The sequence below is a fragment of the Natator depressus genome, chromosome 23 (assembly GCF_965152275.1).
Source record: "Natator depressus isolate rNatDep1 chromosome 23, rNatDep2.hap1, whole genome shotgun sequence".
Lineage (NCBI taxonomy): Eukaryota > Metazoa > Chordata > Testudines > Cheloniidae > Natator > Natator depressus.
In genome coordinates, this window is record NC_134256.1 from 4288561 (window position 1) to 4309520 (window position 20960).

At 57.9% G+C, this 20960-nt stretch overlaps 1 protein-coding gene across 1 annotated transcript; it reads right to left on the reverse strand.

The window, feature by feature from the left end:
* Positions 1-992: 992 nt before the first annotated feature.
* CAPNS1 (calpain small subunit 1) lies at positions 993-18707 on the reverse strand. Its single transcript, XM_074937851.1, has 11 exons — positions 18553-18707; positions 13054-13287; positions 8217-8250; positions 7072-7161; positions 6103-6160; positions 5065-5129; positions 4592-4660; positions 3830-3908; positions 3609-3725; positions 2528-2586; positions 993-1988 (listed from the first exon to the last, which is right to left on the reverse strand). The coding sequence occupies exons 2-11, from the start codon at positions 13242-13244 to the stop codon at positions 1962-1964; spliced, it is 789 nt and encodes a 262-aa protein (XP_074793952.1). The 5' UTR covers positions 13245-13287; positions 18553-18707; the 3' UTR covers positions 993-1961.
* Between the last annotated feature and the right edge of the window lie 2253 nt (positions 18708-20960).

Here is a 20960-nt window from a genome sequence, read left to right on the forward strand (position 1 = left end):
GCCAGGAATAGACCCCCCGATCTCCTGGGTCCTAGTCTGCCAACCTAGCCACTAGGCCATGCTGCATCTGGGGAGAGACGGGACCATCTCCCCATCCCTAACCCTTACCGGTAGAACTATACCTGCTTGTTACCTAGTACCTTCCCCCCAACTCCGATGAGGAATGTGTTTTCCAGACCTACCTCCCGAGGGACTCACTCAACCACCAGTGAAATGCTGCCACCTCTGGGGTGGAACGTGACGGCTGATCTGCACCAGGTATCCCACACTGAATAGCGCGTCCCCAGTTCAGGCAGGGATGCCAAGAAGGGCAGAGACGGGCAGTTGACACGGTAGCATGTAACGACTGAGTCTGGAACCAGAGTAAGAGCTCAGGGCGTTGGGGTCGGAGTCTGTTCTCAGTTAACACCAGCTGAAATCCGGTGCAAGTCCTTTGATGTCAAGATGTGGATTTACAGATGGGAGGTCTTTAAATTTGGGCCCATTTATTTTTCCATTGACCCTTTTGCGACTAAACATCCAACTGGTTAAATCCCAGTTTGGATAATTCTGCGTCCCTAAAATTTTCCCCTTTGGCCACCACCCTGGGACTCAGCAAAACCCGGGTTGAATTCCCTGCTCCTTCTGAGTAAGCTTGGGCAAGTCACTGCAGCTCCGTGCCTCAGTTTCCCCATCTGTGCACGGGGAGAGTAGCACTGGCCTACTTTGTGAGGCTAAACACATTAAAGAATGTGAGGTGCTCAGACAAGGGGGCCCACACAAGCACCACAGTAAGGCTGGTTAAGCTGTTGTGTGCTGTTAAAAACAGCAGCTGCATTCCACCCCAGAGGCAGCTGCATTGCAGTGACCTAAACTGTCAGTGCTTCAGGGGAGAGGGGGGAAGGCATGAAGTATGAAAACAGTGACAGCTCCTAGACAGGGGGTTGGCAGGGAGCATACGTTTAGCTGGAACGCAGGGCAGGGGCGGAAAAGAGACGCCTCCGAGCTCTGGTGACATGTTATTATAGAACTTTATTATCGTTTCTATTGAGCTTTAGAAAACACGGTGGGCGTCAGTGAGAGAGACAGCTGGTACGTTCCAGGGCAAACCCCCAACAGCCCGGGCATCCCTCCTGCCTTCCAAAATGCCACCACCGAGCGGGGCAGCCCCGGATTGGCATATGCCCCAGCTCGGCAGCGGCCTCACCTGACGCCCTTGGGGGCGGGGGGCACTTGATGCCCATCAGATGCCTTCCCTCGCTTGGGTGGTCTGCGGGGGATCGAACCCAGCACCTCCGGACCTAAAAAGCACAACCCTCTACCAGCAGCAGCCGGATAAAATCGCTATACATGACCTAGCCACTAGAGGAAGACGGAGAGCCAGGTGGGCTGCCATGTCTGCCACAGTCAAAAGCTTTGCCACCTGCCCCCGGCCCATGCCCAGCCTCGCTAGGGCCTGGGCAGAGAAACTGCATGCAGGGAAAGGAACTGGCCTGGTGGGCTCCCATTCCACCGACGAAATTCCAGCCAGGGAGGGAGCCGGAATCCCAGCCGATCGGGAAGTTAAAATCTGCCAGCGTGCGTGGGGAGGGGTAAAGAGCTCCATTGATGGCTGCATTTGGCTTCGTTTCTGCCCCCCTCCCGCCGGAGCTGGGAGATCCTTGGGGCCCGAAGAGGGATCACTGAAGCGTGGATCACATGGCAGCAAACATACCTCCAAATCGGAAGCCCCTCCCCCCCAGACCGTACACAGCACCAGACTGAGCGGCCGGGCGTCCCGGAGCAGAGCCGGCGAAGGCGGGGGATGGAGAGGAGGGGACATCTGGTCTTCCAGGGAGCCGGGGGCGGGGGGGGGGTTGGAAATCAGAAAGCGAAGAGAAGGGCGGGTCGCAGCTGCCATGGAGAGGCCCAGGTCGCAGCATGGAGCCCGGGGAGGCCGGGGGCGCGCTCCGGGCCGTCGGTCCAGGCTGGCACACAGGCTCTTAGGAGTACATGGTGAGCTGCAGCCACTGCAGGGCAGAGTGGAAGAGTGGTCAGGAGAGAGCTGGGCAGGGCAATACGAAATACAGACCGCCCAGGCGTCAGACGGGCTCGCAGAAGCCAGGGGCGGGAGAGGATTGGCCCCTGTTTTTAAGGTGGAGTGGGGAGGGGGCATTCCCCATGGACCCCAATGGGGTGGGGGTGCAGGGCCAGGGGAGGGGGCATTCCCCATCGACCCCAATGGGGTGGGGGTGCAGGGCCAGGGGAGGGGGCATTCCCCATGGACCCCAATGGGGTGGGGGTGCGGGGCTGGCAGAGGGGCCATTCCCCATGGAGCCCAATAGGATGCTCCGGCTTTGCTGGGGCTGCGGCCGCTCCTCACGCAGCTGGGAAGGTCCCTGGCCCCGGCCCCCCCTCCACCAGGAGTGGCCTGCGGAAGCCGGGCTGGACCCGCTAACCCAGGAGTTCCTGGCCAGCCCTGCGAGGGAGGCAGGAACCACATCGGGGTCCCTTGCTAGAGAGCAGGAAGGAAAAGGCCAGGGGGCAGCCAGCCTCCCGCCTCACTCACCTCCTGGATGTTCACCCGGATCTGCCCGTCCCCATCCTTATCCAGAGACTTGAAGGCACCTGTAGGAGTAGAGAGGAGAGGGGGAAGGGCGGCCTCATGGTTAACACAGTGGGCTGGGACTCCGGAGATCTCAGTTATCTGTGAGCGACCTGTGAGCCAGGGTGGGGGGGTGATAATCCTGCCTCTCTCTCCCTCCCCCATTGTCGATCTAGGCTGTCTAAATCGGGGGCTGGGACTGTCTCTCAGCACATGTCTGTGCAGCGCCTGGCACAGCAGGAGCCACCCCGATCTCTATCCCCTGATCATGGAGATAGAACCCAGGAGTCCTGGCTCCCAGCCCCCCCCCACCCCCTGCTCTAACCACCAGCCCCCACTCCCCTCCTAGAGCTGGGGATAGAACCCAGGAGTCCTGGCTCCCAGCCTCCACCCCCGGCCCTAACCACCAGCCCCCACTCCCCTCCTAGAGCTGGGGATAGAACCCAGGAGTCCTGACCTCCATCCCTGTGCTCCGATCGCTAACGAGCCATCCTCTCTCCAAGGCAAACGCTGGTGGCCCACCCCCTTGACCTCACAGGTCCAGAACCAGCGGGTTCCCATGAACTGGTTAGGATTAACCCCTCGGTTTCTGGCTGGAGCGCCGAGTCACTGACAGAAATCCATTTCGCCAGAGGCCAGGGCAGAGGGGTCGGGATGAGAGAGAAACCAGCTCAGGTGCCAGACCAACCATTGCTGTTGGTTTTTTGTATTATGTCTTGCATTAGCATAATGCGCCAGGCGCTGTACATTTTTATTGCTAGTAGGTGGATTACGGTAGCACCTAGGAGCCCAGAGTCATGGACCAGGCCCCATTGTGCCAGGCGCTGTACATTTTAGTGCTATTAGGTGTATTACGGTAGCACCTAGGAGCCCAGAGTCATGGACCAGGCCCCATTGTGCCAGGCGCTGTACAAACACAGAGCTAAACCCAGATGGGAGGGGCCCAGCCCACACTAGAGGCGGGGGGGCGGACGGAGGGAAGAGGTGGGCAGAGGACCCCAGAACCCTCCCCCCCATCCCCAGGACTGACCCGCAGGCCACTTACGGAACATGGCGTCCAGGCGAACCAGGCAGCTGATGAAGTTGTCGAAGTCCATGTGGCCGTTCTCGTCCGAGTACCTGCGCACGATCATCTGGTACAGCTGCTCGTTCAGCCGGAAGCCTGGGGGGGTGGGGGGCAGAGACAGTCACTCCCCATCGACCTGAGACAGCCCTTGTGGGTCCCCCCCGCCCGCCCGCCAATCCCACCCCTCAGCGGCTCCTTACCCGCCGCCTCGAAGGCGCCTGGCAGCTCGCTGCTCCCGATGGTGCCGGATCGGTCCGTGTCGTACTGTTTGTAGACACACTGGGGGGGAAGGGGGGAGATGAGTTGGTTATGGGCTAAGAGAGTCCCCCCCCAGCACAAACACCCAGCCGCAGACTGGGGCTGGGCAGGGAGGGGGACCACAGGCAGAGAGATGGCAGATATGGGCGAGGGGGGAAGGGACAGAAGCCGAGATCCCACCCCCGGAGAATGGCAGAGCGGGGGAGGGAAATAAGAAACCACCACCCCACCGCTCAAGTGGCACATGGGGGGCATGAGGGACACGAGAGAGAGACGCCCCCCCCGACTAAAACGGCAGCCCCTCCCTAGAGCGCTGGGTGACGGAGGGAGCGGGGGGGGGGACATCAGAGGCAACGCAGCCCCTTAACTCTGCCCCCAAGGAGGGGACTGTTCGGATCCCAGCTGCCCCCTGCCAGGCACCCCCAGTACCTCTGGCAGGTAGGCAGGGGAGCGGCGCTGGGAATTCTGGGTACCCAGAAGGCAATGCAGCAGCAAGGTTCCCCCCCCACACACACATGCAGGGCTGAAAGTAACGCACGTCAATTCCAGCCGGGAAGGCTGCTTGGAGTCCAGCGCTCTTGAAAAGGCCCCCCCAAGACGGGGAGCCCCAAGGTCTCTCGTTCCCCCTCCTGTTCCCACACCGGGGGGGGGTACGGTCAGGTCTCAGCCACACGTGATAACCGCCCCCCCCCCCATCTCTCTACCTGCCACTTCTTGATGTTCCCCCACAAATACTTGAACTCCTCGAAGCCCAGCTTCCCGGTCGTGTCGCTCTGAAGCGCTTGAGGTCAAGGAACAGACGTCGGCCAAAGCCACCCGGGGCCCTGCCAAGCCGCGGGGAGGGGATCCAGCAGCACAGGGGCCTTCAACATGCGTGGAAATGGCCCCCTGAGACTCTCACCCGTGCAGAGGATCTCCCCAGCCAGCGTGGAGCTGGGCATACGGGCCCCAGCATAGGGGGCAGATCAGGGTCATGGCCAGAGCGCACTGTGCTGTGGCTATTCTCTGCCCCCCAGGGCCCATAGGGGGTGAAGTTTGAGTTAGGGCAGCCCAGAGACCGATCGCAGGGACTGGGCAGGGCCTAGAATATAGGGAGAACAAAGACACAGGAGCTGTGAATCAGGCCCTGGTATCTTTAAAGGCTCCTGGGCGCAGACATCAGTCTGGAGGAGGATACATCCATGACGGCCACCATGCTGCGACAGGTGTCAATCCCGAACCCGTCTGTCTTCAGGTCAGGATCTGGAAGGCAAGAGAGCAGGTTTGGGCAATTTCAGATGACGCGGGAGAAGTAAATACGACAGGGCGCCAGGCCACAGAGCTCTGCATGGCACCTACTGCATCTGGGGCGCGGGGTCCAGCGCCAGGCATCTCAGTGCCATGGAGATACCAGAAGTTCAGCATCGTCCCCCATTGTTCAGAGAGGGCAGCCGGCTAACTCAGCCACCAGATACGGGCTGGATGCAGGAATCCCTGGCCTGCGTTATATAGGTCAGGCGAGATGATCACAAAAGTCCCCTGTGCATTTCTTAAGTATCAAGGTGGTGGGATAAGGGTGTGTGATTGTTGCAGAGCAGAGGGACTGTGTGATGCTGTCTGCACAGAGAATGCACACAACACCCTGTCTCCTGGCAACTGATGGCCTGGACCCCTCCCCTGCAAGGTGCCAGCTGAAGGTGTTGGCAAACAAAGAGATCAGGTGGCCTCCTTGCCCGGGAAAGAGACAATGGCCGGAGGAGAGGCTGGAGGGAGTATCAGTTTGGAGCTCCCTACCCCCCAAGATGGACCTAACTGAGAGATCCTGTTTCCTGTACCTACGAGCTCTGTTTTGGACTGTGTTCCTGTCATCTAATAAATCTTCTGTTTTACTGGCTGGCTGAGAGCACTGTGAATCGTAGGAAGTGGGGGGTGCAGAGCCCCGACTCCCCCCCACTCCGTGACAACTGTCCCTTCTGGCCTTAAAACCAATGAATCTAGGAAACCAAAGCACAGACAGCAGCTTGCCTGAGGTCACACCCCGAGCCAGCCGGAAATGGAACCCAGGAGTCCTGGCATTCCCTAGGTCCCCTGTAGCATCAGGACGAACGGTTACCAAGCACCACAGGACAGCCATGCTCTGGGAGGCAGGGTCCAGCCGGCCCGGACCTTTTAACCATTTCGTAAATGAATCGACCGAGGCAGGGTTTGATTTAAACGGACCGCGGGCCCCACTTACGTCTGGTCACCACCTTGTTGAGAATGTTCATCAGCTCGGAGGCGCTCACTTCCATATCCTGCCGCAAAGCACAGAGACAAGGGGAACGTCACACGGGGCTGGAGTGACTCTCGCCCTGCCTGGTCTCTCTGGAGCAGATCAACCTGCAGGGAGCCACCTCCCGGCTGCTCCAGGATGGAGGCGGCTGCCTCCTTGCACCTATTCCTCACCCCCTAACAAGGGCCCTACCAAATTCACAGTCCATTTTGGTCAATTTCACGGTCATAGGTTTTTTTAAATGGTCCATTTCATGATTTCAGTTATCTCAATCTGAAATTACAGGGTGTTGTAATTGTAGGGGTCCTGACCCAAAAAGGAGCTGTGGGGGGGGGGTGCGAGGTTAATGTTAGGGGGGGTTGCAATACTGCTACCCTTACTTCTGTGCTCCCTCTGATCTCCAGCCGCCCAGCTCCGAAGGCAGCGCAGAAGGAAGGGTGACAATACCACACACTCCTAAACTAACCTTGTGACCACCCCCCACCCCAACTCCCTTTTGGGTCAGGACCCCCAATTTGAGAATGCTGGTCTCCCCCGTGACATCTGTATAGTATAGGGTAAAAGCACACAAAAGACCAGATTTCACGGGGGGAGACCAGATTTTGCAGTCTGTGATGCGTTTTTCATGGCCGTGAATTTGGTAGGGCCCTACCCATAACCCACTAGAGTCCCACACTGCAGAGGATTCTGGGCAGGGCTATCTACGGAGAGAAAGTCAAAGGAGAGGAAAGGTCACAGGGTAACCAGAGGCCTGATTTGCAAAGGAGTTGTGAATTGGCTGGGAGTCAGGCCCCAGGAGTCTCAGATTAGGAGCCCCCCTAACATAAATATCAGAGGCCCTCAGTGAAAATTTTGGCCCAGCGAGATGCCCTCAGGGCTGGGCCAGGGACCCTTTCTGATGGATGCAAAGAGAAAGGACGGGAAAATACTTACATCTCCAGCCAGCTGCGTGAAGAGGCGCCGAAACTGGCGTACTTCCTCGCTCTCGTTCGCTTCCACGTTGGAGAAGTGGCTGCGAGGGGGCTGGGGGGGGGGGCAGAAATAAACAGAAAGTTACAAAATATAAATAGCCAGGGTGGTTTAAACATATATACGTCTCTCCAGTGACCCAAAGGGGAAGCACCAGGACCCTAGAGCAATTTTAAATCGTCCACTGGCAGGCGCAGATTCCTTAGCAAAAAACGTTTAAGTATCTGAAACTGAGACATAGTCCAAGAGGAGTGGATATCTGGACAGCCCGGACGCAGGGAACCCAGCTCTTGTTTGGATAGACGAGGAAAGCAGGAGACTTTCAGCTCATTGCAAGGCAGGTTTGGATATTTTATAAGCAGGTTTGGGGTGGATCGTTAGCAGAAAGCGTTTTCCCCCGAGAGTGCCCTGAGTTAAATAGGGCTGGGCATTGACAACCCACAAAGGGACAGATACTCAGATGGTGTAAATCAGGAATGAGACAGGCTTGCCAGTGGGGTAAATGGGCGTCACTCCACTGGTGTCAGATCCCCAGCCTTTGTAAATGAGTCTCAAGCCATTGGAGTCAATGGGGCCAGATCCCCCGCCAGGGCACACCAGCATTACTCCACTGATATCAAGAGAACCAGTTTACACCACCAGAGGAGGATCTGGCTCAAAGAGAAACAACCTGAATTAATAAAAGCCACTTTCCCCTCCCTTTCCGGTCAATAAGATTTTCTTTGCAGGGCACGATCCAGTTCTCCAGTCGTCCACAGCGTCCTCCAGGACAAACAGGGAAAAGGAGACCTGAATTTCTCATGTACGACACAACACCTTGGGCTGTCTTTGTGCTCCGTGAACAAGCAGCCAAGGACATGAGCCTCATTTACTCGTCTTTGCAAGTCACTTTAAAAAACAAAACAAACCCCAGAACACTTACTCCTGGGCGGACGCCTGCATTCCCGCGGCTTACCCCAACAAAGGCAATGGGGCTCTGTGCCAGAGAACCCTCCCCCACGTGCTTTGCTACAAACTCAGCATGTCCAGGGCCCGCGTTAATATCTGACAGGAGTCGTTAGAAGCAGGACAGGCAGGGCTAGAACAGGAGAACTGTAATCAGGACTTACCGGTGGCTCCGGATTATACTGAGCTGCTGCTTCACTGTGAAACAGGGGGAAAGAAAGAGGAAACAATTATGAAGGGTCTTTTATACACACACGTCCATCTGGTAAAGTTATTATATATTTGCATTATGGCAGCACCAGTCAAGATCAGGGCCCCCGTCGCACCGGGCGCTGCACGGACCCTGACCGAGATCAGGGCCCCCGTCGCGCCGGGCGCTTCACGGACCCCGACCGAGATCAGGGCCCCCGTCGCGCCGGGCGCTTCACGGACCCCGACCGAGATCAGGGCCCCCGTCGCGCCGGGCGCTTCACGGACCCAGACCGAGATCAGGGCCCCCGTCGCGCCGGGCGCTTCACGGACCCCGACCGAGATCAGGGCCCCCGTCGCGCCGGGCGCTTCACGGACCCCGACTGAGATCAGGGCCCCCGTCGCGCCGGGCGCTTCACGGACCCCGACCGAGATCAGGGCCCCCATCGCGCCGGGCGCTGCACGGACCCCGACTCAGATCAGGGCCCCACTGTGCCAGGCGCTGCACAGAACCTGACTGAGACAGTACCTGACCCCACAAGCTTCCAATCTGCATAGACAAGGGAATAGTTATTATTCCAGTTTTACAGCTGGGGAAACTGAGGCCCAGTGAGATGCAGTGATTTGCCCAAGATCACACAGGGAGCCCAGTGATGGAGCCAGGCATTGAACCAAGATTCCCCAAGTCCCAGTCCAGTTCCTTAATATTTAATGTATTTAATATTTCGAGTGCTATAGAAGAGAGGTGGCTGAGGCAAAAGCGTCCCGGAAGTGAAGATCCGGCTGTTGTCAAGTGAAATGATGCACCTGAAACAGGAGCCACCTCTTAGTTGTGTGTCTGTACAGCACCTGGCACCTGGGGTTCCTAGCGTGCCACCATAATACATGTAAGAGCACCTCCCTGCTATACAGAGAGGGAAACTTGAGGCACAGAGTCACATCCAGGCTCACAGAGAGACAACAGCAGAGCTGGGAACAGAACTTAGGGCTCCTATCTCCCAGTCCAGTGTCCCAGCCACTAGACCACGCTGCCTCCCCTACAGACAATACATGGCATGATAAACTGCAGAACCACTTTCCAATTTAGAGGTAGATCCCTGTATAAACAGCTGCCACACCCCACCCCCAGAAGTGGCTGCATTTCAGTGCTGGGTGAGGGATCCCTGCATATATGGTTTGCCAGGTGCTTGGGGATCTCATTCATGGAAAGCACTGGGGGACTATCAGAGATGACAGAAGAGCCCAGCATCAGGGGAAGAACCGAGGCGGGGACAGAGAAAACAGGAACTCTCCCCTGCGCTCGTCAGGGTTTTCCTGCGGCCTGGGCCTCTAGCTAGTTCCCACTATGTGGACAAACCAGTCTGACTAAAAAGCAAAGCAAGGCAGAGCCGCCCAGCCAGCCCTAATCCCCAGCCTTCCCCCCTGCCACCCCATCAATAGGGCAGGGCACCACATTCAAAGCAACACCTCCTAGCAAGGGAGAATCCACTTCCCCCAAGAGGCCACGGGATTCTGGGGTTCAAGCCAGACCAGTAAGGGGATGGGTCAACGCCTGCCCTGTAACTCTGGGTGCCTTCAATGCCCAGCCTTTACCCAGCCTGCAAGCTGAAATCAAGACCCCTCCAGCGCCGAAATCGCCCTGGAGGGACCAGTCCCTCTCACTGGGCCCCCACTACAGGTCCTCTGCTTCTCCTCCAGCCCATCAAGCAGACCCTCGACGGAGCTCAATCAGCGGCTGGTGATTTACGAGACGAAAGCCAAGTGAGTTGATTCACAAAGGCCCATGGGTCAATTGATGCCAAGTAACGGGGAGAAAGGCCAAGACGGGAATTAAACTGAAAACGAGCATCCCAGAGACTTGGTCTCCTGTCCAGCATTTCCAGGCCAAACAGAGATCAGATTGCTCAGTTCCTTTGTCTCAGCCTGCCAGCACCTCGCCCAGCCTGGGTGAACCCCAAAACACCACACGCTCCTCTGGTGCCCCAGCGTCAACAGATCCCAGAAGGATCTGGGATACGTTCCCAGAGAGTAGTTATCAGTGATTCACAGTCATGCTGGAAGGGCCTAACGAGTGGGGTCCCGCAGGGATCAGTCCTGGGTCCAGTTCTGTTCAATATCTTCATCGGTGATTTAGACAATGGCATAGAGAGGACCCTTATACAGTTTGCAGACGATACCAAGCCGGTAGGGGTTGCAAGTGCTTCGGAGGAGAGGATTAAAATCCAGAATGACCTGGACAAACTGGAGAGATGCTCTGAAGTCAATAGGATGAAATTCAACAAGGACAAATGCAAAGTGCTCCACTTAGGAAGGAACAATCAGGTGCACACATACACAGTGGGAAGTGACGGCCTAGGAAGGAGTACTGCTGAAAGGGGTCTGGGGGTCAGAGTGGACCACTAGCTAAATAGGAGTGAACAGTGTCACACTCTTGCCCAGCCAAAAAAACAAACAAAACAAACACCATTCTGGGCTGTATCAGCAGGAGTGTTGTAAGCAAGACACGAGAAGTGATTCTTCCGCTCTGCTCCGCGCTGATTAGGCCTCAGCTGGAGGATTGTGTCCAGTTCTGGGCGCCACATTTCAGGAAAGATGTGGACACATTGAAGCAAGTCCAGAGGAGAGCGTGAACACCAATAAACAGGCCCCTACAGCCAACAACAATATCATCAGGGACACAGCCAGACTCTTTAGGAGCCTTTAGGCTAGGGAGCCTTTCACTCACAGGTTCACCAGTTCGAATCTGGCCTGGCTGAAAATTGTTACACTCCCCACCCTGGATGGCTGATTGGTGGCCCCTGCCTGTAATAAATTCAGTCCAGTTCCTAGCAAGATCTATGCCCCCAACACATAATCCACTACCCTTCCCGGCCACTCAGCAGCCACCAGGGCTGACCTCTCCTCTCACCCTCTAAAGCGGGTCCCTCCAGGTCGGGGGAGGGCACAGCAGCTGGGGATGAGAGACTGACCCAGCCGCTGGCCGACTTTGGGCACGTCACTTACTGAGCCTCAGTTTCCCCATCTGTAAAATGGGGATAATGACGTGTAAAAGGTTGATATAAAGAGGACGGTGATTCTTCACATCCATTTGAGGAGAGGACAAGAAGGAATTAGCTTAACTGGCAGGAAGGGAGATTGAGGTGAGGTATTAGGAAAAACTTTGTAACTCTCAGGGGAGTTAGGCTCTGGAACAGGTGATCAAGGGAGGTTGTGGAATACCCATGGTTGGAGGTTTTTAAGAACAGGCTGGAAAAACCCCTCTCAGGCATGGTCTAGGTTTACTTGGCCCAGTAAACTTGAGGGAGGGGGGAGGGGAGGGAGGTGTGGACTAGGTGATCTCTCTAGGTCCCTTCCAGTCCGACATCTCTGTGATTCTGCCCTCCTTAACACAGCGCTTTGAGAGCTACAGATGAAAAATGCTAGATGAGAGTGAAGTATTATTACCACGCAGCTCCCCATGCTGCGCCCGCCCTGCAGATCCAGCCATTCAAACCAGCCCCTTTGGCCAGCAAACAGAAAGACAACAATTAAGGAGCCTGTCTGGGGTTTCTTCTCCCACTATTGGAGACTGGCACAGTCAAACTCATCCCACTGTCCTTGATCCAAAGGCACTCCCCCCAACCCCAATCCAATCCGAGAAAAGAACCCAGGAGTCCTAGTGCCCGGACCCCCGCTCTCGAGCTGTCCAAAGTCTGCAAGGAGGAAAAGATGCACATTGATCTCTCTGGGCCTCAGTTCCTCCATCTAGAAAATGGGGTAATGAGCCTTCCTTCTTCTGTCTTATCTATTGAAATGGCAAAGGCTGTCTCTTAAAGTGTGTCTGGGCAGTGCCAGGCCCGATGGGACCCCAATCTCTGTCACCGTGCGTCTGGGCGGCGCCCGGCCCGATAAGGACCCCGATCTCCGTCACCGTGCGTCTGGGCAGTGCCCGGCCCGATAAGGACCCCGATCTCCGTCACCGTGCGTCTGGGAGGCGCCCGGCCCGATGGGACCCCGATCTCCATCACTGTGTGTCTGGGTAGCACCCGGCCTGACGGGACCCCGATCTCCCTCACCGTGCGTTTGGGCGGCGCCCGGCCCGATGGGACCCCGATCTCCGTCACCGTGCGTCTGGGCGGCGCCCGGCCCGATAAGGACCCCAATCTCCGTCACCATGAGTCTGGGCAGCGCCCGGCCCGATGGGACCCCGATCTCCATCAACGTGTGTCTGGGTAGCACCCGGCCTGACAGGACCCCGACCTCCCTCACCGTGCGTTTGGGCAGTGCCCGGCCCAATGGGACCCCGATCTCCGTCACCGTGCGTCTGGGCGGCGCCCAGCCCGATAAGGACCCTGATCTCTGTCACCGTGTGTCTGGGCGGCGCCCGGCCCGATGGGACCCCGATTTCCGTCACCGTGCGTTTGGGTGGTGCCCGACCCGATGAAACCCCGATTTCCGTCACCGTGCGTTTGGGCGGTGCCCGGCCCAATGGGACCCCGATCTCCGTCACCGTGCGTCCGATAAGGACCCCGATCTTCGTCACCGTGCGTCTGGGCGGCGCCCGGCCCGATGGGACCCCGATTTCCATCACCGTGCATCTGGGCGGCGCCCGGCCCGATGGGACCCTGATCTCCATCACCGTGTGTCTGGGCGGCGCCCGGCACAATTGGACCCCGATCTCGGTCACCGTGTGTCTGGGCAGCGCCCGGCCCAACGGGACCCCGATCTCCCTCACCACGCGTCTGGGCGGCGCCCGCCCTGACGAGGCCCCGGCCTCGGTCACGGAGCCCAGGCATTAGCACAAAACCAATAACAACAAGGCTACGTACGAACCTGATGGCACTGATCACTCCCCCGATGATGCCCATGGCTCCGCCACCGCCTCCCCCACCTCCAGCCCGTCCTCCTCCACCGCCGCCACTCAGGAATCCTCCGATCACGTTCCCAATGTTCCCGCCGAAGCCCCCGCTTCCGCCTCCTCCACCTCCTCCTCCTCCTCCTAGGAAGTTCTTGACCAGGAACATCGGGGCGGTTTCCTAGCTGGAGGAAGATCTGCAAAAAGATGGGCTGGAAAGAAAACAGACAAAGGGCTGGTCAGTTCCACTCCTCCTCAACCCACCGGTGGTTCTGCTACAAAGCGCGGCCACCCCTTTCCCCTTGGGGAGAGGAAGACGTCTCTCCCAGGAGGGTTTTCAGCACAGACGACACGTGTCTTTGCCCAGGAGTAACTGCCCCCTCCGCCCCACCCGCAGTGTTTGCTCGGTAGCCTCACAGCAGAAGCGGCCCATAGTGGGGCAAGCAGGATGCTCTGGGAAGCGTCTGGCACAAGCACCTGGTTAGTTAGCTCCTGGACAATTTCAGGGCCCACACCTGCAGGGGACCGAGCGCCCTCTAGCTCCTGGGGGGTAGGGCCCCAGCACCTAGCAGGATCTGGATGGGGTGTTGCCAAAACAGGGAATCAAAGTGGAGAGTAACCACGGGCATCTGGTGCCATGCTTTTGCATGGGAGGGGAGCAGGGTCTAGTAGTTAGAGCAGGGGTTGGGGCTGGGAGCCAGGACTCCTGGGTTCTAATCTCAACTCTGGAAGGGGAGCGGGGGGGCTGGAGGCCAGGCTTCTCACATTCTATTCCAAGTTGTGGGAGGGGAGCAGGGACTAGTGGTTAGAGCGGGGAGGCTAGGAGCCAGGACTCCTGGGTTCTAACCCCAGCTCTGGAAGGGGAGCACAGGGGCTAGGAGCCAGGACTCTGACGTTCCATTCCCAGCTCTGGGAGGGCAGTGGTGTCTAGTGGTTAGAGCAGCAGGGCTGGGAGCCAGGACTCCTGGGTTCTAGCCCCAGCTCTGAACGCGCTTCAACGTCCCCAGCTTTGACAAAAACCTTTCCATCATCAGGCTGACACAGACGGCACCTGCGACCCTATGAACCCCAGCCAACCCACCGTACAGAAACAAAACAAACAAGAAAGAGGAGAAATGAATAAAAAATAGCAAAACAAAACCCCAAATCCCTACCCCAGGCAGGATTTTTTTCCCCCAAAGAGGGAGACATGGCAGAGAGACTATGAAATCCACAGGGGATTCTGCTAGTGGAAAAAGCCCTGATACAAGGGCGATGGGCAGCAACAACTCTGGAATCTCTCTCTCTGTCCATCTGTTCTGAGCTCTGGGAGAGGAATGCAGTCAGCTCGGAGGGGACTGATGTGCGGGTTGCGGGGAGGGGTCAGGACTCCTGGGTTCTATCCCCAGTTCTGGCAGCGGGATGTAGTCTAGCACAGAGCCCTGCAACCTGACCCGAACCCGACAGGACCGACTACAAGGGTTGGGTCTGCGTCAGGTGGGAAACCTGTGCCCCGCACCCCACACGACGCAGCAGCGGGTAGATGGCCGGGGCAGGGCACGCAGTCGCCGCTGTGCCAACCCCACGGGCAGGAAGTGCCGGTGGCACTGCCGCAGGTTTCGGGAGAAGGGTTGGGTCGGAAAATGACTCGATCGGCTCAGATTTGGGTCTGGGGCGGACCTAAAAATTAAGTCCAAGCAGGGATAGCTCAACGGCGAGAGGGATAGCTCAGTGGTTTGAGCATTGGCCTGCTAAACCCAGGGTTGTGAGTTCAATCCTTGAGGGGGCCATTTAGGGATCTGGGGCAAAAATTGGGGATTGGTCCTGCTTTGAGCAGGGGGTTGGACTAGATACCTCCTGAGGTCCCTTCCAACCCTGATCTTCTATGATTCCAAGTTGGATTGGGAGAGACTGGAAGTCAGGCTTCCCAGCTTTGCCCGTGTGATCTCGGGCCAGTCACGCCCTCGCTCCGTGCCTCAGTTTCCCCTGCTGTGAAACAGGGAAAACACCCGCCATAACCACCTAGCACCTGCTGGGGTTCATTTAAAATCTGGCCGGTGCTGCCGAGGGACACAAAAGAACTTTTGTTTCGTTAGCGACTATTTTCCCCTCTTCTGTTTTCAGCGGGCGAAATCACCAGCCAGTTTCAGTGGACCGGGTCAAGCTTTGGAAGATTTAATGCCGGCACTGCAGGAACAGCGGCGCCCAGACGATGCAAATCAGAGAACACTGGGGCATTGTCTACACCTACGGCCCATTTGTAAGCGGGGGGAGGGGAAGCCGACTGGGCTAAACCGGCCCCATCTCAGCTCCCCGCGAAACGCATCCACTGACTGGCCCCCGGGGCAGTCGGGGAGAGCAAGCCGGATTCTAACACGCTTTATGCGCGAGATGCAGGATCCCAGATGAGCAGCCGGGGCTGTAGAATCGCTGTCCCCAGCGAGGGCCCAGCTGATTCCCAGGTCGACCGCTGGCTTGATTTGCAGGCCAAACAGATTTAATTGGGCCTCAATAGGGGCTCTGCCAAGACAGCTTTAGCACGCGACACCCCGAGGCCAGGCTAGCTCACAGGACAAGCGGGGTACGACAGTAAAAGTCGTATGGACTCAGCCACCCACCTTTCTCTCCATTTAATCGAGTGGGGCGGGGGAATGAAACAGAAGTCCTGCCTCCCAGCGCTTCCCTGCTCTAACCACCAGACCCCACTCCCCTTCCAGAGTTGGGAACAGAACCCAGGAGTCCCGGCTCCCCGCCTTGCTGTTCGAATCACTAAACCCCACTCCTCTTCCACCTGTAAAGAGAACCCAGGAGTCCTGGCTCCCAGCCCCCCTGCTCTAACCACCAGACCCCACTGCCTTCCCCCTGCGCCTGAGACCCCTGAGCAGAACCCAGGAGCTATGAGGCCTCGACCTGTCCTCCAGGCCACACAAAAGTGAGAAGAGCGCCCCAGAGCTGGAACTGCAGCAGCCCGGGGGCAGGAAAGCTGGGTGCGGTGTCAGCTGGGGAAAGGAGCAGATGCTAGAGCAGCGGGAGGCCTCTGGGCACCAGGCCAGATGCCTGGGGGGGTGGGCGAAGAGAGAGACAATGGGGCGTTAGCTCCATGGGAGAGCAGCCAGGGTGGGAGGCCAAACCAGGTTCATAGGCTCCAGCCAGCCGGGGGGGCAGGCGAAGGGGTGGAGGACAGTGACCCAGGACCGGTGTGCAAGAAGTCTAGTTAGGCCCAGGGCTGAGCAAGCCAGTTGGCACCTCGTCTGCTGGGGTGTGGGGGGGCTAATGGGGGGACATGAGCCAAAGAGAAGAGATCCCCTCCCTGCTGGGTCAGAGGACGGACACATGCGGTCCCTGTGGGGAAGAGGTATCCATGTTCCCCATGGGCGAGAGGAATCCAGCATAAAGGAGAAGGAAGAAACTCCCTGAAATCCCCGTGGAGGGGGAGGAATCCAGCATAAAGGGGGTCAAGAGATCCCTGTGGGGAAAGGAATCCAGTGTAAAGAGGAAGCAAAAGATTCCCTGAAATCCAGGTGGAGGGGAAGAAATCCAGTGTTCAGGGTGGCAAGAGATCTCCCCGGAGAAGGATCCCAGTAGGAGGGATGGTGGTGGGGCGATCCAGCAAGTTGTCCCCAGGGGGGAGGAATCCAGTGGGGTGGGGGGAGAAGGGGAAGAGAGAATCTAGTCCTAAGAGGATCCCCTAGAGCAGGGGTTCCCAACCAGCAGTACGCCCGCTGGGGTTACGCAGAGGTCTTCCATCAACTCCGCCTCGTTTTACGACAGGCTGCATAAAAAGCACTAGGGAGGTCAGTACAAACTCAAATTTCATACAGCCAATGACTCGTTTAGACTGCTCTATAGACGACCCACCGAAATGGAAGTACAATATTGCTATTCCAGCGGATTTCTTTTATAAGGCTCTGGTCAAAATGAGAAAGTCGGCCATTCGTCAGCGTTAGCGCGCTGGGACACTTTGGTCTTTTGAGGTCTGGTTTGTCCAGCAAATCCTTCTTAAGCAAGGAGCAATTTAGGGGTGCATGAGAGAAATCAGACTCGCAAAAGGGGTACAGTCGTCTGGACAGCCACTGCCCTAGAGATCCTAGGGGAGGAATCCAAAGAGAGCAGAAAGTTGGAGGTGTAAAAGGATGGAGAGGGAAGGGGGTTAGACAACCACAGCAGAGGGGAGAAAGGGCCCCAGTGTACGAGTGGAGGGTAGATTTCAAGGGATCGAATGGGGCAAAGGGGTTACCAGGTAGGGATTTAGAGATCATGCTATAGAGGGAGGAACCCAGAGGGACACATCTCCAGGGAAGGGGAAAGGATAGAGAGAATGGAGTAAGGAAGGAATTTGAGCCCCATGGGGATCCAGTGTGTGAAGATCTGAAATCTCCAGGGAAGAAAAGAGGAGATCCAGAGGGAGGGGATCAGAGACCCCCAGGGGGAAGGGCAGGGATCCAATGTGGGGGGATTCAAAAGGGAAATCCTGAGGAAGGAAGGGGAGGGATCCAGCGTGCATGGGGGCAGGAGGAGATCCCCGGCAGCAGGAAGGGGATCCCATGTGCATGGGGGATTCGAAGGGGATCCCCAGTGGAGAAAGGGGAGGGGATTCAGTGCAGATGGGTAATCACCAGGGGAGAAAGAGGAAGGAATCCAATGCACATGGGGGGACCAGAAGGGGATCCTAGGGGGAAGGGGAGGGGATCCAGTGTGCAGGGGATTACAGGGGAAGGAGAGAGGATCAAGTGTGCAGGGGGCAGGAGGGGATCACGGGGGAAGGAGAGGGAATCAAGTGTGCAGGGGGCAGGAGGGGATCCCAGGGAAGGGAGGGAATCAGAGGGGGAATCCCCAGGGGGAAGGAGAGGGGATCCAGTGCTCAGAGGGTAGAAAGGGATCCCAGGGGGGAAGGGAGGGGATCCCGGGGGGAAGGGAGGGGATCCAGTGCATGAGGATCAGAAGGGGGATCCCCAGGGGGAAGGGAGGGAATTCACTGGGTAGGAGGGGATCCTGGGGAAAGGGAGGGGATCTAGTGGATGGGGATCAAAAGGGGATCCCCAGGGGGGAGGCGATCCAGTACTCAGAGGGGGATCCCGGGGGGAAGGGAGGGGATCAGAAGGCGATTCCCAGGGGAAAAGGAGGGAATCCAGGGGCCAGGAGGGGATCCCGGGGTAGGGAGGGAATCAGAAAGGGAGGGGACCCAGTGGATGGGGATCAGAAGGCGATTCCCGGGGGAAGGGAGGGAATCCAGGGGGCAGGAGGGAATCCAGGGGGCAGGAGGGGATCCCCGGAGAAAGGGGAGGGGATTCAGTGGATGGGAATCAGAAAGGGAGGGGATCCAGTGGGCAGCGGGGGATCCATCCGGTGCACGAGCGGCCCCCAGCCCCAGAGATCTGGGGCAGCGGAAGCCAGGACAGGGGCGGGCAGTGGAGGGATCCGCTGGGGGCAGGAGCCGGGGACCCAGCGGGCGACGGGGTGGCCAGTCGGGGAGGCCCCGGATCCCCCCCAGGACCTACCTGCGGGAGGCGATGCGGGACTCCGGGCTCTGCCTGCAGCGGGCCTGTGCCAGCGGCCGGGACGGGACTGCGGGACCCACCACGCCCGAGCGAGTCACTGCGACGGGGCGGGCCCCAGAGCCGCAGCCAGAGGCGCCTCCCTGATCCACCGGGGCCCTAGTGCCGCCCGCATGGCTCAGAGAGAACCCAGGAGTCCTGGCTCCCAGCCCCTCCCCCCGCCCCGGTCTAACCACTAGATCCCGCTCCCCTCCCAGAGCTGGAGAAAGAACCCAGGAGTCCTGGCTCCCAGCCCCCTCCCCCCGGTCTAACCACTAGATCCCGCTCCCCTCCCAGAGCTGGAGAAAGAACCCAGGAGTCCTGGCTCCCAGCCCCCTCCCCCCCGTCTAACCACTAGATCCCGCTCCCCTCCCAGAGCTGGAGAAAGAACTCAGGAGTCCGGAGGGCTATCCCTGACTCCCAGCCCCCCCAGCCCAACCAATAGACACCCCCCCCCTGCCCCTCCCACAGGCTTAATTCAGTGTAACCATTGTTAGGGTGGATCCATGCCCAAAACTAAAAGTACCCCATGTGGGGCTCCAACCCACAACTCCAGAGAAAGACCCACCTGCCTTCACAGCTGAATTAGCCACTCTGGCTTGGGAAACTCCCTACAGGCAGCTCTCCCGTTAGCCTGAGTAGGATCTCAGAGACAGCCAACACCAGGGACTCCTTCTTAGATGGTGGGCTTCGTGGTTAGTGTTGGGGGAGTGGGACTCAGGACTTCTGGGTCCTGTTCCCATGGACAGTGGGATGGAGTTCCCAGCGGTCAGGACGCCTGGGTTCTCCTCCCCGCTTGGGAAGAGGAGTGGGCTCTCCTGGTTGGAGCTGGGAAGCAAGATTACTGGGGCCCAATTCTCAGCTCAGGGAGAGGAGTGAAGTCTAATGGTTAGATTATTACTGGTATTAGGGTAGCACCTATGAGCCCCAGTCATGGACAAGGACCCCCCCCCGTGAGGCGCTCTACAGCAGTGCCCAGAGGGTCAGGACTTTGAGGGCTGAGTTCCCTGCAAGCTGAGCCATATGTAAGACAATGAGGTTCTGCATGGGCATAGACCTGCACAGGATCGAGGCCCTTGGGCGTGTGTGTGTGTTGGGGGGGGGCAGACACATGACACATGGACACTATCACCCATGCTCAGCGCTTATGTGGCTGGCTGCTCAGCGCCGGGGACAGATTCTGATCCTGGAGTGACTCTGGATTGCCCCAGGTGTAAACGCAAATCAGAATCCAGCACCCAGACTCAACAGGTTGTGGGGGCATGGGTGGATTTAGCTACATCCTGTTTCTTTAAGGGAGTTGGATCTCTGCCCCTTACTCCTTCCCCGCGCCCCTTACTCCTTCCCCGCTATCTCTCTTTAGTTGCCGGCCTGCAGCTAAACTGTGAGGCAGAGTGAACAAATATTCATTGTGGTTTTCCCCAGGAAAGGGGCGTGGGGAGGGAAGCTCCTTGCTCTGAATCAGCTGCCTGGAATGTGAGGCTGCAGGGTGCCAGCACACCCCTTCTAGGAAGGGTTAGTTCAGCCTCTGAAAACATGCAAGGATGGGCAAGGAGGAAAGTTGGTTACAATGGGCTGGGTGCCAAATGGTGTAAATTGCTCTCACTGGTTTACACCCGCAGGGGAATCTGGCCCCATTGACTCTAATACAGTTAGGTTAATCTCCACCTCTGGGAATTTGGCTCAGCGAGGCCAATAGACACTGGCTGGAAATCTGGCTTCAGAGCCTTTTCCAGCCTCACAAGTGACCCATTTGCTCCCGGACGGGGCTTTCTGCAATCCTGCATCACATTCCTCCTAGATATGCGGTGAGGCTGAGTTTCCATCACTTCTGGCCCTGCACAATCACTGACACCATGGAGAGTGAGTGGGAAACGCTACCCAGACCACAATGGTGTTAGGTGCAAGGTATTGGAGAACCAGGCCCTACTGAGGATTGTCTAATGATGATTTATTATGCTCTTAGACACCAGATCTCAAAGCGCTTTGCAGAGGAGGGCAGTATCATTATCCCCATTGTACAGCTGGGGAAACTGAGGCAGGGGCCGGAGAAGCGATTTGCCCACCGTCACTTGGAACCCAGCCCAGGTTGGCTGAGTCTCAGTGCCATGCTCTGTCCGCTAGGCCCCGTTGCCTACGGCCCAAGAGGCAGAATTAGCAAAGGCTTAGGTACATCCACCAGCAGATGCTGCTTTGGGGTGGTTAATACAGCAACATGCAGCCTGCAGGGGGGAGAGGGGAGAGACCTGGAGTGTTTCCATTTAGTGCAGGCAGCTTCATTTGTAGTTTTCACGGCAGAGCAGGGCACAGGCTTCCCCCGGGTGCCCAGCTCCGGCCTGGGGGCAGTGGCTGAGGGACCAGTTTATTGGCAA